The sequence below is a fragment of the Thamnophis sirtalis genome, unplaced genomic scaffold (assembly GCF_051295495.1).
Source record: "Thamnophis sirtalis isolate CommonGarterSnake01/CBP01778 unplaced genomic scaffold, rThaSir2_p1.2 scaffold_2, whole genome shotgun sequence".
NCBI lineage: Eukaryota > Metazoa > Chordata > Lepidosauria > Squamata > Natricidae > Thamnophis > Thamnophis sirtalis.
The window spans coordinates 27,604,984-27,621,876 of record NW_028261382.1 but is presented as its reverse complement, the minus strand read 5'-3'; the positions used below and the strand labels follow the sequence as shown (position 1 = coordinate 27,621,876).

At 44.4% G+C, this 16,893-nt stretch overlaps 1 protein-coding gene across 1 annotated transcript in view; it reads right to left on the bottom strand.

The window, feature by feature from the left end:
- Positions 1 to 222: 222 nt before the first annotated feature.
- NR6A1 (nuclear receptor subfamily 6 group A member 1) overlaps positions 223 to 16,893 on the bottom strand; it is a 76,918-nt gene continuing 60,247 nt past the window's right edge. The window contains exons 8-11 of the mRNA XM_087704565.1: positions 12,886 to 13,140; positions 4,673 to 4,794; positions 3,152 to 3,304; positions 223 to 1,104 (exon numbers count right to left, since the gene is read on the bottom strand). Coding sequence (XP_087560691.1) covers positions 1,016 to 1,104; positions 3,152 to 3,304; positions 4,673 to 4,794; positions 12,886 to 13,140 — 619 coding nt within the window. The 3' untranslated portion in view covers positions 223 to 1,015. The remainder of the gene's footprint in view (positions 1,105 to 3,151; positions 3,305 to 4,672; positions 4,795 to 12,885; positions 13,141 to 16,893) is intronic.

Here is a 16,893-nt window from a genome sequence, read left to right as displayed (position 1 = left end):
TCAGAGAGCACCAAGGACCCTCTGGTTTCAACCTCGAGTTACAAAATATTTTCCTTTATTGAAAACCAGGAAAGTCCAATTGTTGCTTGAAAAAAGCATCTTTGGGATAACCCAGGGCATGGATTGCCCGCCCTCATACCTGTCTAGCTTTTCTAGTGTGTGTGTGTCTGTGTGTGTGTGCTAGCTTTTCTGGTGTGTTTGTGTGTGTGTGTTTGTGTGTGTGTCAAAAAAGGTTGTGTCTGTGAAGATTCTGGTGTGTGTGTGTATCTCTCTCTCTCTCTCTGTGCAGGCTTTGGATGGAGGGAAGGGGGGGGAAGGTAGCTGCTCCCATCTCTGCCCCATTGCTTGGCACTTCTCTAGGGGAGTGGGCTACGGCTGGGGTGTGTGTGGGGGGACACAGGCAATGGCCCCCTGGGATGTGCCCTTGAGGTGTGAGCTGCAGAAATGGCAGGCAGCACCTTCTCCTTGAGGTAGTCTTAGTCATCAGCCCAAACCCCCCACCCCGCTCCCTCCCCTCCCCAGTACAAAAAAAAAATATTCCCCCCCCTCCCCGAAAAAACAACAACACTGTAACTAACATCTTCACATTCTGTAAACTGCGAGGGAGATGCCCCCACATACCCAAAAATTGTGAGGGGTGGGTGAGGGGTGGGGAAGGGGCGGAAAAAATAATGGTGCTGGGGGTTGAAAAAAAATCATACATTCATCTCTGTCGTGAAATAAATATTAGAGAAAAATGAGTCAAAAATGAAGAACGAGGAAAAAGAAAAAAACGCACACGCAAAAAAAAAATCACCCCCACTCTTCACAAACACACACACACACACACACCGACAAACAGCCAGACGCAGGAACGACATTCCCTTCGTCCCCAAGGATTCTGGGTAGCGAAGTTTGCCACTGCCCTGCGGGAAGCGGTTGAGATGGTCCCTCAGTCGCAGGGCGTCTGCTCCATTCTTTCCTGGGGTGTATGTGTGTGTGTGTGTCTTGGAGGGGGCGTCACGGAGCTCCGGCTTCATTCCTTGTTCATGGAGGCTCTACAAGAATGCAAGACGGCCTTGAAGAGGAGGGGGAGCTGCTCCAGAGGGACGTTCACCATTTTTCCTGGCAAGGCAAGAAATCCAGCGTGAATCGCAGCCCCCATACCCGCGTCCCATCGGGATGCCAACAGCTGTAGCCCACCAGACTTTATATCAGCTATGACCAGGGGGGTCTTTGCCCAGGTTCTCCTGGTGCATCAATTGCGGCCCTACTTGGATCGGGAGGCACTCCAAACGGTCACTCACACCCTAGTCACCTCAAGGCTGGATTACTGCAACATGCTCTACATGGGGCTACCCTTGAAAAGTGTTCGGAGACTCCAACAAGTCCAGAATGCAGCCGTGCGAGCGATATTGGGTGTACCTAGGTACACCCATGTTACACCTATCCTCCGGGAGCTGCACTGGCTACCTATTGGTCTCCGGACGCAATTCAAGGTGTTGGTTATTACCTTTAAAGCCCTACATGGCTTAGGGCCAGCATACTTGCGAGACCGCCTACTGCCACACTCCCCCCAATGGCCGGTAAGATCCCACAGGGTGGGCCTCCTTCAGATGCCGTCAGCCAGACAATGTTGACTGGCGGCTCCCCGGAGAAGAGCCTTCTCTGTGGCTGCTCTGACCCTTTGGAATGAACTACCCCCAGAAATCCAGACCTTACCCACTCTCATGGCCTTCAGAAAAGCTGTTAAAACCTGGCTATTCCGGCAGGCCTGGGGCTGTTGACCTCATTGTTGAGGTCCAGCCCCGATCAAAAGGAATGTATGTGTGTTGATTTTAACTTGTTTGACTCAGCCTTCCATCCTTCCGAGGTGGGTGAAATGAGGACCCGGATTGTTGGAGGCAATATGCTGACTCTGTAAACTGCTTAGAGAGGGATGAAAGCCCTATGAAGCGGTATATAAGTCTAACTGCTATTTTTATTTTTATTTTTTTAATATTTCTTTTTTTCCTCATTGTAAGCCGCCCGGAGTCCTCCGGGATTGGGCGGCCTATAAATCGTATAAATAAAATAAAAATAAATAAAATAAAATATCTCGCTTCGCAACGCCTTACGGCACCTCTGCTAAGCAGTTTACAGAGTCAGCATCTTGCCCCCCACAATTTTGGGTCCTCGTTTTACCGACCATGGAAAGGGAGCAGGCGGAATCGACCTTGAACCAGTCAAGATCAAACTGCTGGCAGTGAGCAGAGAGCCTGCAATGCTGCACGCTACCCACTGCACCACCACAGCTGATAGAGAGATAGATAAAGAGTGAGATAGATAGGTAGGTGGGTGGATAGATGGGTGGATGGATGGATAGATAGATATGGATGGATGGATAGATAGATATAGATAAAAATATAGATAGATAAAGAGACAGATTGATTGATAGATAGATAGATAGAAAGAAAGAAAAAAAGAAAAAAAGAAACAGCCAGAGCACTTAGACTTATATACCACTTCACAGTGCTTTGAAGCCCTCTCTAACCGGTTTACAGAGTCAGCATCTTGCCCCCAACAATTTGGGTCCTCGTTTTACCGACCATGGAAAGGGAGCAGGTAGAACTGACCTTGAGCCGGTCAGGATCGAACTGCTGGCAGTGAGCAGAGTCAGCCTGCAATGCTGCACACTACCCACTGCACCACCACAGCTGATAGAGAGATAGATAAAGAGTGAGATAGAGATAAGTAGGTAGGTAGGTGGGTGGGTGGGTGGGTGTTCCCACAGGCTCATCCTAGAAGAGCAACTGGGAAGACTTTTGAAGTTTGGGCACAGTGTTTGTGAACCTTGGCAACTCTACAATGTATGGACTTCAACTCCCAGCATTCCCCAGCCTGATGGGAGTTGAAGTCCACACATCGTAGAGTTGCCAAGGATGACAAATATCGCTCCCAAACCTCAAAAGTTTTCCCAAGAGCCCAGTTGCTCTTCTAGGATGAGGCTGTAGGAACATCTCAAGAACGTTGGGCTTGTTATCATCCAGAACTTCTGGAGATCAATAGTCCACAAATCCTAATCTAAGCAAGGACATCTTTGTTGCGCTTTCTACTTGCTCTCAAACTCTGTTTCGGGGTCTCCCAGCTTCCAGCCCAAGGAGGATCTCCTTAACCTGGATGAGTGGCTTACCTGCGATGTACCGGATCTCTGGCAGACACATCATCAGATCCGGAAAGCGGCTTGGCTGGTGCGGGTATTTGAACTCCATGAAGTCCTGGCAGACGTACCAGTATCGCTTGTTCAGCTGCTCCAGCTGTGAGGCGTTGGCCAGGCCCCGAATATCTGGATGGAGGACAGCACATGAGGAGGAGGAGGAGGAGGAGGAAGATCTATGGATCAAGAAGCTGTGAAGGCTCCAACACTGGAGGTTTTTAAGAAGAGGTTGGACAATCATTTGTCTGAAATGGGAGAGGGCCATGATGGTGAACCTTGGACACCTGTGCCCTACGTGCCACGCACAGCCATCGCTCTGGGCACATGAGCTGTCGCCTGCTGCTCTTCTGGGTCCAGGTGCGTCAGCCAGCTGCTTTTCACATGAAGGGGCGGGGTGAAAACTGGAAGAGCAGCTGCCTGGTGCGCATGTGAGCACCAGAAAGATAGATAGATAGATAGATAGATAGATAGATAGATAGATAGATAGATAGATAGATAGATAGATAGATAGATAATTTTAGATAGATAGATAGACAGATAGATAGAGAGAGAGATAGATAGATAGACAGATAGACAGAAAGATAGATAAATAGATAATTTTAGATAGATAGATAGAGTGATAGATAGATAGATAGATAGATAGATAGATAGATAGATAGATAGGTAAAGAGATAGATGGATAGATATACAGATAAAGATAGATATATAGAAGATAGATATATAGATATATAGAGATAATGATAGATAGATAAAGATAGATATAAATTCAGATAAAGATAGATAAATAAATAGATAGAGAGATAATGATAGATAAAGTTAGATAGAGATACAGATAAAGATAGAGATAGATGATATAGAGATAATGATAAAGATATATATAGATAAAGGTAGATAGATATACAGATAAAGATAACAATAGATGATAGATAAATAGATATAGAGAGATAATGATATAGATAGATGATAGATAAATATAGAGATAATGATAGATAGATGATAGATAAATAGATATATAGATATAGATAGAGATAGATAGATAGATAGATAGATATAGATAGATATAGATAGATATAGATAGATATAGATACATAGATATAGATAGATACATAGATATAGATAGATATAGATAGATAGAGATAGATAGATAGATAGATTAGATAGATATAGATAGATAGATAGATAGATAGATAGATAGATAGATAGATAGATAGATAGATAGATATAGATACATAGATATAAATACATAGATATAGATAGATAGATAGATAGATAGATAGATAGAGATAGATAGAGATAGATAGATAGATAGATAGATAGATAGATGATAGATAGATACATAGATAGATAGATAGATAGATAGATAGAGATAGATGATAGATAGATAGATAGAGAGATAGAGAGATAGAGAGAGAGAGAGAGAGAGAGAGAGAGAGAGAGAGAGAGAGAGAGAGAATGGGGGGGAAGGGATGATCATTTGGTTTCTTGGCGGCCGCTCACCTTGGTTGAGGAAATTGATGGCCTTCATGCAGGCGTATTCCTCGTTGCTGACTTTCAACTGGCTGAACTTGCGGTACAGGTAGATGAGTCTTTCCATAACTTCCATCCCTTCTTCGCTGAACCTTCAGAAAGGGAGAAAAAGGAGGTCGGAAGGGCCACATCGACAAACCTCTGGTCTCTCCCTCTAGGGCTAATCAGCTCCTGTCTTGAGGATCCAAAGGAGGAGGCAGCAGAAGAAACCAGAACAAAGAGATTGATGGAGCGGGGATTCTGGTAGCCATTGACTGGGTGTTATATACCGTATTTTTCAGAGTATAAGACGCACCTTTCCCCCCATCTAAAAGTGGGCGAAAATTTAGGTGTGTCTTATAGACCGAATTTAGGGACGTGGTGGCTCATTGGCTATGACGTTGAGCTTGTCAATCAGAAGGTCCCAGTTTGGCAGTTCGAATCCCTAACATAGTGAGCTCCCGTGACTTGTCCCAGCTTCTGCCAACCTAGCAATTCGAAAGCACGTAAAAATGCAAGTAGAAAAACAGGGACCACCTTGTGTGTCGTGTGGGTACAAATATTTCTCTGCAACATCTTTCCATGGATTTTAATAGATTGAACAATTAAACATTGTAAAGTTGTTCTATGCCTTATCATATCTTCTAATGAAATACAATAATAAAATTAAGCATAGTTATTCTCATCATGCTAATACTAACAACTGTCATTTCCTTCTTTATCTTGATAGAGCCAAGGTGGCGCAGTGGTTAGGGTGCAGTACTGCAGGCCACTTCAGCTGACTGTTATCTGCAGTTCAGCGGTTCAAATCTCACCGGCTCAGGGTTGACTCAGCCTTCCATCCTTCCGAGGTGGGTGAAATGAGGACCCAGACTGTGGGGGCGATATGCTGACTCTGTAAACCACTTAGAGAGGGCTGAAAGCCCTATGAAGCGGTATATAAGTCTAACTGCTATTGCTATTGCTATATATTTTCTATTCTTCTTTTTCCCTTCTTCTTCTATTTCTAATTTCCTTTTTATATTCTCTAATCATGGGTAAAACACATTCCAAATCATATGATAATCAGTTTGCTCTTTCTCCTTAATTGCTAATAATAATCTGTTCATTTCTGCACATTCTAATATTTTCCTAAGCACCTCCTCGTCAGTAGGAATTTCGTCACCTTTCCAATATTGGGCAAATACAATTCTAGCTGCGGTTAATATGTGGATAGTTAAATATGTATTCTCTTTATTATAGGTTTTAGGTAATAACCCCAATAAAAATATTTCTAGTTTTAACTCAATAACGTTGGTTTATCATCTTTTCCAACCATATTTTTATTTCTTTGCTTCTCCACATGCCTACCACATGTGATAATATCTTAATAGTCTGAAAAATATGCGTACTCCTGACGCAACAATGGGATGCCCGTTGTGTTGGAGGACATTTTCAATATGATTCCCTCCTTAATTCTTTTTGAGGTGTCCTCAAACTTTTTTAACAGGGGGCCAATTCACAGTCCCTCAGACTGGGGGCGGACGGCAGACTGGCTAGGTAGGCGTGGCTAGATGACCATGTGACTGGGTGGGCGTGGCCAATGTAGCAGTCCATCTTGCCTTTGTCCTTTCTAAGCTGTACTTGCTGAATCCCAAGGTATCTATTTCAGAGGTGGGTTCCTACATCAGAAGCGAACCAGCAGTAAAAGAATCCGGAACCCACCCCTGATCTATTTATTTAATAAGGACAACCCCCCCCCCCGCCCCCCAGGGAAAAAGAGCACAGAATTTCTTGCCACTTGCCTAATTTCGGTACAACAATAACTTCAGGCTTCTTAAAATAGGCCATTAAAAAAAAAGAATAAAACAAACAGTATTTCCTTCAAAATTAACTCCTGATTGTGTTTCAGATCAGTGTTTCTCAACCTTGGCAACTTGAAGATGTCCGGACTTCAACTCCCAGAATTCCCCAGCCAGCAAATGCTGGCTGGGGAATTCTGGGAGTTGAAGTCCGGACATCTTCAAGTTGCCAAGGTTGAGAAACACTGTTTCAGATGACCTCACAATAAACCAGACTGAGAACTGCACCAATTAAGGCTGCAACTAAAACCCTCCCAAGATTTGGGAAAGAGAATCAGCCTTAAAATCTATTAGCATTGCATTTCTCTGAATGCACCGTGTATCTTTCATTTATTATAAATTGATTTCCGAGGCATTTAACTTATGGAACTATCTTTTGTTACGACTTCCAGCAATATTAATCTGAATCTCTTACTTTATTTAAAACGAACAGATTTCAAATTGTATAAACCCCATTGAGATTGTCTGTAGCCAAACACAACCCCCACTGATTTGCTCTCTCTCCCTCACACACACACACCAATCCGCTTTGAAAGGTAAATATTATATATATAAAGTAAATGTTATTTACACTGGAGGGATTTAGTTGAGCATCCGTTATGCAATAACCATCCCCGAGGCCAGGATGGGGCTGACCTGCTCAAACAGAACTCAAACAAGTCCCTGGCTCAGATTATTGGGGCATTTGGGGGTTCAGAGGAAGGGAAGGGTCCTTCCCCATCCCCCACACCCAAGACCCCGTAGAGAGCCAAAGTCAACACATGGAAGAAGAGCTCAGCGCAAGCTGAAATGGATAGACTAACATTAGCAATTAAGGAAAAAGAGAAAAGTGATTATTATGTGCTTTGGGAAGTGTTTTACCAATGGCTAGAGAATTTTTAAAAAAAGAAACTGGAAATAAAAGAGGGTGGCAAGAAGAAGAATAGAAAATATACCAAGATAGAGATAAGAATAAAATGACAATTGTTAGTATTAGCACGGGTCCCCAAACTTGGCAACTTTAAGACTTGTGGACTCAAGTCCACAAGTCTTAAAGTTGCCAAGTTTGAAGACCTCTGATCTAAGTGGAGAGATCACAGAGGAAGCGATTACAAGAGAGTAAGTTATGCTGGCTGGAGAATTCTGGGAGTTAAAGTCCACAAGTCTTAAAGTTGCCAAGTTTGAAGACCTCTGATCTAAGTGGAGAGATCACAGAGGAAGCGATTACAAGAGAGTAAGTTATGCTGGCTGGAGAATTCTGGGAGTTAAAGTCCACAAGTCTTAAAGTTGCCAAGTTTGAAGACCTCTGATCTAAGTGGAGAGATCACAGAGGAAGCGATTACAAGAGAGTAAGTTATGCTGGCTGGAGAATTCTGGGAGTTAAAGTCCACAAGTCTTAAAGTTGCCAAGTTTGAAGACCTCTGATCTAAGTGGAGAGATCACAGAGGAAGCGATTACAAGAGAGTAAGTTATGCTGGCTGGAGAATTCTGGGAGTTAAAGTCCACAAGTCTTAAAGTTGCCAAGTTTGAAGACCTCTGTTCTAAGTGGAAAAATCGCAGAGGAAAGGATCACAAGAGAGTAAGTTATGCTGGCTGGAGAATTCTGGGAGTTGAAGTCCACAAGTCTTAAAGTTGCCAAGTTTGAAGACCTCTGTTCTAAGTGGAAAAATCGCAGAGGAAAGGATCACAAGAGAGTAAGTTATGCTGGCTGGAGAATTCTGGGAGTTGAAGTCCACAAGTCTTAAAGTTGCCAAGTTTGAAGACCTCTGATCTAAGTGGAGAGATCACAGAGGAAGCGATTACAAGAGAGTAAGTTATGCTGGCTGGAGAATTCTGGGAGTTGAAGTCCACAAGTCTTAAAGTTGCCAAGTTTGAAGACCTCTGATATTAGTATGATGAGAATAACTATGTTTAACATTATTATTGTATTTTCATTAGAAGATATGTTAAGAAGCAAATGAAGAGCTTTAAATTGTCTTAACTGTTCAATGTATCACAATCTAAGGAAGGATATTGCATAGAAATATTTGCACCCAGATGACATGCTGCCTATGGAAAGGTAGAATGTATTTATATTTTTAAAATTGAAAAATAAATAAAAATATTGTTTTTAAAAAAGCATTGTGACCGAGCCCTCCCTGCCAAGAGACCCTTTTCAAAAAGACAAGTGCCCTCTGACACCCTGGACCACAATTCCCATCAGCCCCAGCAAATGTGTGGACTCCTAACATCAAAAACGTCATTTAAAAAAAAGCACAACCAAGAATGTTCTTCCTGCGCCAACTCAGGAAGCTCAAACTGCCCAAAGAGCTGCTGATTCAGTTCTACGGAGGGATGATTGGGTCTGTCATTTGCACTTTTATAACTGTCTGGTTGGGCTCTGCAACCAATTAAGACACACACAGACTTCAACGGATAATTAGAACTACAGAAAAAGCCGTTGCTAATAACCTGCCTTCCATCGAGGACTCAAAAAGAGGGCTGTGAAAATATCTACAGACTCTTCGCATCCTGGATATAAATGGGTTCAACTCCTACCCTCCAAATGACAGTTATAGAACATAAAACAACAAGACACAAGGACAGTTTTTCCTGCCCATGCCATCACTCTGCTAAACAACGGATTCACACAACACTGTTAAACTAGTTGTTGTTAGTTGCGAAATCGTGTCCGACCCATCACAAACCCATGGACAATGTTCCTCCAGGCCTTCCTGTCCTCTACCATTCTCAAACTGTTTACTAAGACTGTCTTATTATTCTCATCCTTCCTATGACCTATCTCCCCCACTTGTGACTATAACCTTGTTGCTTGTATCTTTATGATTTATATTGTTTTATTTAGTTTCCTAGCGTGATTATGATTGCTTATTTAGTATTCTATGACTTATCACTAAGTGTTGTATCTTATGATTCTTGATGAATGTATTTTTCTGTACTCTGAGAGCTTCTGCACCAAAGACAAATTCCTTGTGTGTCCAATCACACTTGGCCAATAAAGAATTCTATTCTATTCTATTCTATTCTATTCTATTCTTCATTCCATTCCATATTTTATTTTATTTTCGATTCTATTCTTCATTCCATTCCATATTTTCGATTCTATTCTATTCTTCATTCCATTCCATATTTTCTATTCTCTTCTTCATTCCATTCCATATTTTCGATTCTATTCTATTCTATTCTGCATTCTATTCTATTACTGCATTTTTCTCTGTTCTGTTTTGTTCTGTCTATTCTATTTTATTCTATTCTATCCTACCCTATCCTATCCCCCACTAGAGTTGGGAACAACTAGCACATATGTATGTGAGGGGAAACTTTACATTTAGGCAAGAAAAACCCAATGCACAGGTATAGTATAGGTGGTACCTGGCTCAATAGTAGTAACTCTGAGAGGGATCTTGGAGTCCTAATGGACAACCATTTAAATAGGAGCCAGCCGTGTGCAGCAGCTGCCCAAAAAGCCAACACAGTTCTAGGCTGCATCAACAGAGAGAGAGAATCAAGATCACGTGAAGCGTTAATACCACTTTATAAGGCCTTGGAAAGGCCACACTTGGAATACGGCATCCAGTTTTGGTTGCCACGATGTAGAAAAGATGTGGAGACTCTAGAAAGAGTGCAGAGAAGAGCAAGAAAGATGATTAGGGGACTGGAGGCTAAAACCTATGAAGAACGGTTGCAGGAACTGGGTATGTCTAGTTTAATGAAAAGAAGGATTAGGGGGAACATGATAGCAGTGTTCCAATATCTCAGGGGCTGCCCCAAAGAAGAGGGAGTCTAGCTATTCTCCAAGGCACCTGAGGGCAGAACAAGAAGCAATGGGTGAAAACTAATCAAGGAGAGAAGCAACTCAGAAATTTTCTGGCAGTGAGAACAATTAATCAGCGGAACAGCTTGCCTCCAGAAGTTGTGAATGTTCCAACACTGGAGTTTTTAAAGAAGATGTTGGATAACCATTTTGTCTGAAATGGTGTAGGGTTTCCTGCCTAAGCAGGGGGTTGGACTAGAAGACCTCCAAGGTCCCGTCTAACACGGTTATTCTAATTCTAGGGTTAAGTACCCTACTAACTGAGTCTGGGTCAGCTCTTCTGCATTTGTCTCTTTCTGGAGATGTCTCCCCCCCCATTTTAGAGAATCACCCGGAACCGCCCCCCCCCTCTCCCCAGAGAGCAAATTTGCCGGCTGGTGCAGCCCTTTTCAGCTCCTGATAAGAGAACGGAGATGAGAAAGCCAGATGCTATAAATTTTACTCCCCGTTGCAAATGTGCAGTTGGGGAAAACTGGAGGGGGGGGCGGAATGTGGATGAGGGGGTTGAAAGGACGGACAAGGCTTGATTTAAAGGGAGGGTGGGAGTTTCAAGGCAGCCCAGGGCGGGTCAAGGTTTCCAAAAGGAGAACAACGAAAGTGGGAGAGGAGAGGCAGATGTGCGGCAAGCGGGGAGGGGGGGGGGTGGCAAGCAGCCCCTGTGGCCCCAGGGGGATGGCGGTGAAAGAGCAGACTCAACATCTGGAAAGGGAAGGTCTTCTTTTATCGGGGTTCTGCCCTGGGGTGGGGGAGGACGGGGACACACACGACTGACATCTTCAAAGCTGTTTAGGGAGGCTCAGATGGAGGGCTTGAAGGAAACGCTCACATCTGCACGATAGGAAGTCCCCAGGGATGGCCAAAGAGTTCTGATGAATTGGGGGCTGGAGGGGACACCTGGATCAACTGGGGGGCTGGAGGGGATCCCTGGATCAACTGGGGGGATGGAGGGAAATCCTGAATGAATTGGGGGGTGGAGGAGGAGTTCTAATGAATTGGGGGCTGGAGGGGAAGTTCTGGATGAATTGGGGGGCTGGAGGGGGAGTTCTGGATGGATTGGGGGCTGGAGGGGGAGTTCTGGATGAATTGGGGGGCTGGAGGGGGAGTTCTGATGAATTGGGGGGCTGGAGGGGGAGTTCTGGATGAATTAGGGGGCTGGAGGGGGAGTTCTGGATGAATTGGGGGCTGGAGGGGGAGTTCTGGATGAATTGGGGGGCTGGAGGGGGAGTTCTGGATGAATTGGGGGCTGGAGGGGGAGTTCTGGGTGGATTGGGGGGCTGGAGGGGAGTTCTGATGAATTGGGGGGCTGGAGGGGGAGTTCTGGATGAATTGGGGGGCTGGAGGGGGAGTTCTGGATGAATTGGGGGGCTGGAGGGGGACTTCTGGATGAATTGGGGGGCTGGAGGGGGAGTTCCAGATGAATTGGGGGGCTAGAGGGGGAGTTCCGGATGAATTGGGGGGCTAGAGGGGCAGTTCCGGATGAATTGGGGGGTTAGAGGGGGAGTTCCGGATGAATTGGGGGGCTGGAGGGGGAGTTCTGGATGAATTGGGGGATGGAGGGATCCCTGGATGAATTGGGGGGGCAGATCCCCCTTTTCGCAACCTTATGACGAGCGAAAAGTCATCGGGGGAAGCTCTTGAGGTTTTTAAGCGAATCTGGGTTTCCACCCCTCAAGTTTGCTCATCAGAAGGTTGCGAGAAGGGGATCATGTGACCGTCATAAATACGAATCAGTTGCCAAGCCTCCTCATGTCAACCACCTGTCCACGGAGGGGACGCTGCAAAGGTTGTTCAGCGTGAAAAATAACCACGAGCCGCTTCCCCCCCACCCCCCAATGCTGCTGTTAACTTATTAACACTAAGCGTTAACTAAGCGGACGGTTCGTCACTAAGCGAACGGTTCTAACTCAAGGATGGCCTGGGCTTCTGCTCCACTTGGGTCTGTTGGTGTTTGGGATCCAAGTGGGGGGGAGGGCACCCCCTTTTCAAACAGATTGATGGAAGTTTCCAGGATGCCCGGTTAAGAAAGTGCCCACTCTGGCTTCCTCTCGGCCACTCAAGACCCTTCAGCCGAAACTCCATCCCACCCCCATCCCCACCCTGAAGGAAGAATCGGGAGGTCCGACTAGGCCTTAAAAACTCTTGTCCTCCTCCTCCCTCTTCCTCCTCCATGCCCACTCCTTCTAGCACTGATAAGGTTACCTAGTTTGGCTAATTAAATGTCTGCAAGAAAACCACCAAGCTCAGAGACCAACAAGGACCCCACAGTCCTCCTCCTCAAACCCCACTCTCTTCCAGCACTGATGATGTTCCCTAGTTGGGTCATACAACGTCTACAAAGAAACAACCAAGCTCAGAGAGCACCAAGGACCCCCAATGTCGTCTTCTTCTTCTTTCTTTTTCTTCTTCTTCTCCTTCCCCTCTCCTCCTCCTCCTCCTCTTCTCTTTCTTCCTCTTCCTCCTCCATGCCCACTCCTTCTAGCACTGATAATGTTACCCAGTTTGGCTAATGAAACGCCTGCAAGGAAAACCGCCAAGCTCAGAGACCCTTTCAAAGCCTTTTATGTTTTTACCTGTGAAGCTCATCGTCGGAGGGCGAATACTTGGCAGTCACCTCCGCCAGGTCCCCGAAGATCTGCTTGCTGTAGACGGTGAGGGAGGAGAGAAGGATGAGCTCCTGCCAGGTGGAGCTCAGGAGGCAGGTGTAGTCCTTGATGGACAGCTCGCAGAAGAAGGGCAGCTTCTTGATCCAGGAGATCTGACGGAAAAGCAGCTCATCCGCCAGCCGGCACAGCAGGGCAAACAGCTCGGCCTGGCTAACTCTGTACCTGCGGGAGCCAGGAAGAGGACAAGGGTTGGAAGTGTAAAAAATAAAGAGGGGACCTTTGATCATCTACGATGGAAATGTGATAAAGCAAAAATCTCTCTATATAAAAAAATCGCTGTGTGTGTTTGCATGCGTGTGTGTTCCAGCATAACTCTGGAATGCCTTGAACAATTTCAACCAAACTTGGTACACAGATGACTTACTCTCTGGAAACTGAATACTGTGGGGGTAAGACGCCCCTAACACCCATCAGGGTGCGTGTTCTGTTAAGATGCAGCCTGTTGTGCCTTAGAACGGCTTCTACTGTACTGCCGTAAAATGGCTTCTACTGTGCAGCGCAGTGGCGATGTCATGGTAATGATTTCACAGTACTCCACAAGGGGGCTTCCTCTGGAAAGGGGGAAAATCCAACGTTAGAAATTACCGTATTTTTTGGTGTATAAGATGCACCGGAGTGTAAGATGCACCAAGATTTTGAAGAGGTAAATTTTTTTAAAAAAAGGTTTTGCATTCTACAGGCCTCCCAAACCCTCTGCATGCCTTGTTTTTTGTGAAAACTGGGGGTTGGGGGAGGGGAGCAAAAAACAACCTGCTTTTCACACACACAAAAAAGAAAAGGGTGTGAAGAGGGTTTGGGAGGCTTGTAGACTGCTCCTGGGGGCTGGGGGGGGCAAAAATGGCCCGTTTTTTGCTCATTTTTGCCCTTCCCATCCCCCCAAGCACTCTGGAAGCCTCCTAAAGGCGATGCATGGCCATTTTTTGAAGGGGGCAGGGTTTCGGGAGGCCAAAAATGCTGTATTCAGTGTATAAGAACCCAGATTTTCACTCTCTCTTTTTTTTGGGTGGGGGAAAGGTGCATCTATCTGGAAAAATATGGTAAGTTTGGTCTGGACATTTCCAATACCTGGGCAATTCCGGGTTATTAGCTACAGTATTTTTCGGAGTATAAGACACACCATTTTCCCCTTTAAAAAGACTGAAAATCTGGGTGCATCTTATACACCGAATAAAATATTTTTTGCCTCCTGAAGCCCCGCCCCCTTCACAAAAATGGCCATGCATAGCCTTTAGAAGGCTTGCAGAGAGCTCTTGTAGGCTGGGGAGGGCAGAAATGAGCAAAAAACGGGCCGTTCCCCCCCCCAGCACTCTATAAGCCTCCATAAGGCTATGCATGCAATTTTGGGGGGGGACGACAGGCCTGTTTTCGCAAAAAAACGGACCGTTTTTGGGAGGTTTGCAGAGTGCAAAAACTTTTTTTTCTTTTTGGAAAGCTCTTCAACAGATTGATGAGAATTACATTGATCAAGTGCTGTGCCAGCAGAAACAAAGTCTTAGGTGCTGCAGATTGTCAGAGATTTCCTTCTCCGGTACATGGATAAATACACCTGGAAACATCTACCTGCCTACCTACTCTCTCTCTCTCTCTCCCTACCTATCTACTGTATTTCTCTCTTCCCCCTATCTACCTATGTACCTACCTACTCTCTCCCCCCCATCTACTGTATTTCTCTCTTTCTATTTCTCTCTATCCCTCTACCTACCTACTTACCTACACACACTCTCTCTCCTTACCTACTGTATTTCTCTCTCTCTTTTTCTCTCTCTCTCTATTCCTTTATCTCCCTACCTAGCTATCTCTCTCTCCCTACCTACCTACTGTATTTCTCTCTCTTTCTCTCCCTCTCTATCCTTCTATCTACCTACCTACTTTTTTTTTTAATTTGCCTCTTCAAAACCTTGGTGAGTCTTATACTGCGGTGTGTCTTATACTCCGAAAAATACGATAATTTAAAAAATTAAAATTGGAGTACGATTCATATTTTAATACAAAAAATATATATATATCTTGAAAACGGAAGAATGAAACCAGATTTTTTTTCCCTTTTGGGTTTAATCATGGAAAAAGAAACGAGAGAGAGAGAAAAATTGGGACTTTCTTATTCTCGATGTTGACCGCAGCTGTAAGACCATATAGCATGCGCAAAAATGGGAGGACACTTTGATTCCTACCATGGAGGAACGTTTGCAGAAGCTGATGGGAGTTCGACCGAAATGGCAAAATTGACTCTTTTGATCAAAGAACTTTGTGCTTGAAGGGGGAAAGAATGAAACTTTTGATTTGGGGGTTTTATTGATTGGACGGACGGGCCTTTATAGAAATGGCTGGTTCATATTTTTATTGGTGGGGGGGATGAAAAGGTGCGATTGGATGTGAATTTTACTGCAACAGAGAGAGTCGGAAGTCATCGTTTCTTTTTTCTTTTTTTATTTCCTATCCTCCCTCACTTCTCTTCCCCCTCTTCCTCCCCATTTACTTTTACTTTACAATGTCTCTACTTAAAATGATTAGAAACTAATCAAAGAGAGAAGCAACCTTGAATTAAGGAGAAACTTCCTGATAAGACAATTAACCAGTGGAACCACTTGCCACCAGAACTTGTGGGTGCTTCATCACTGAAAGTTTTTAAGAAAAGACTGGACAATCGTTTGTCTGAGATGGTATAGGCTCTCCTGCTTGAGCAGGGGGCTGGACTAGAAGACCTCAAAGGTCCCTTTCAGTTCTATTATAATTCTTTTTTTTAGATTTTTAAAAATTATTTTTTCCTTCTACAACACCTTACAGTCTTTACATCAACATTGTTATGTCATCATGCCTGTACATGTATATAATATTTCGCTTCTATATTTACACACCTTTATACACAGTTCTATATATATTTATATATATTGTTTTTTGGCTTAATTAATTTTATTCTTGTTTGGCAGCCATTTGTACCAATTGTTCCAAATTTCATAATATTCCGACTCTTCTTTATCTTTTAATTTCAGTGTTAATTTGTCCATCTCTGCACAATCCAAAGTTTTTCTTATCACTAATTCGTCCAAAGGGGTATTATTTTGTTTCCAGCATTGGGCAAATGCTATTCTAGCTGTAGTTAGCAGATCTATTATTATTCTAATTCTAAAAACCTTCAATGTTGCAGCACCCACAACTTTTGGAGGGAACTTGTTCCACTGGTTTATTATTCTTACTGTCAGAAAATTTCTGGTTGGTTCTAGGTTGGTTCTCTCCCTCTGTTAATGCAGCGTGGAATTATATTGGCTTTTTTGGTTGCGGCAGCACATGGCTGGCTCATTAAACAGACATGGCTTGTCTGTTTAATATAATAATAATTTTAGCCGTTGTCTATCCATTGCAGGATGAAGGCCTCTTCCCATTGTTTCCAACCATTATTATGATCCTGAGTTTTCTATTGCCAGTCAGGCCTGCAATGCTAATTTAATAGATGTAATCATTTTTAAGTGACTGACTTCAGTGCTGTTGTGGCCCTCCAGTGGCCGTTGGAGCTGGCAGCAGATTCGGACAGTGAGGAGGTTGGGGAGGAAGATGGGGCAGTCCTGGAGTCTGGGGAAGGCTCGGATGACGGCTCTGTGTCGGAGGCAGAGAGGGGGCCAGGGCCATATGCCAGTTATCATTCATCATCATCATCATTTATTGGGTTTGTATGCCGCCCACTCTCAAGAGACTCAGTTATCAACTTCCTTCAGAGTTAGACATCAGTGAGGCAGAAGAAGAGCTGGAACTGTTCCCAGTGTGTGCATGCGCAGAGTTGCCAGAGGAAGGGAGCAGCTAAAGAACAGGGGTCGACTTGGGAGTAAGGCCACAGGTGGACAGTGAATGGCCCCTCCCAGAGGAAACAAAAGAGGAGCGAAAGGGGAGTGGAGTTTGCAGGAGACAATTATTTCGCTTCAT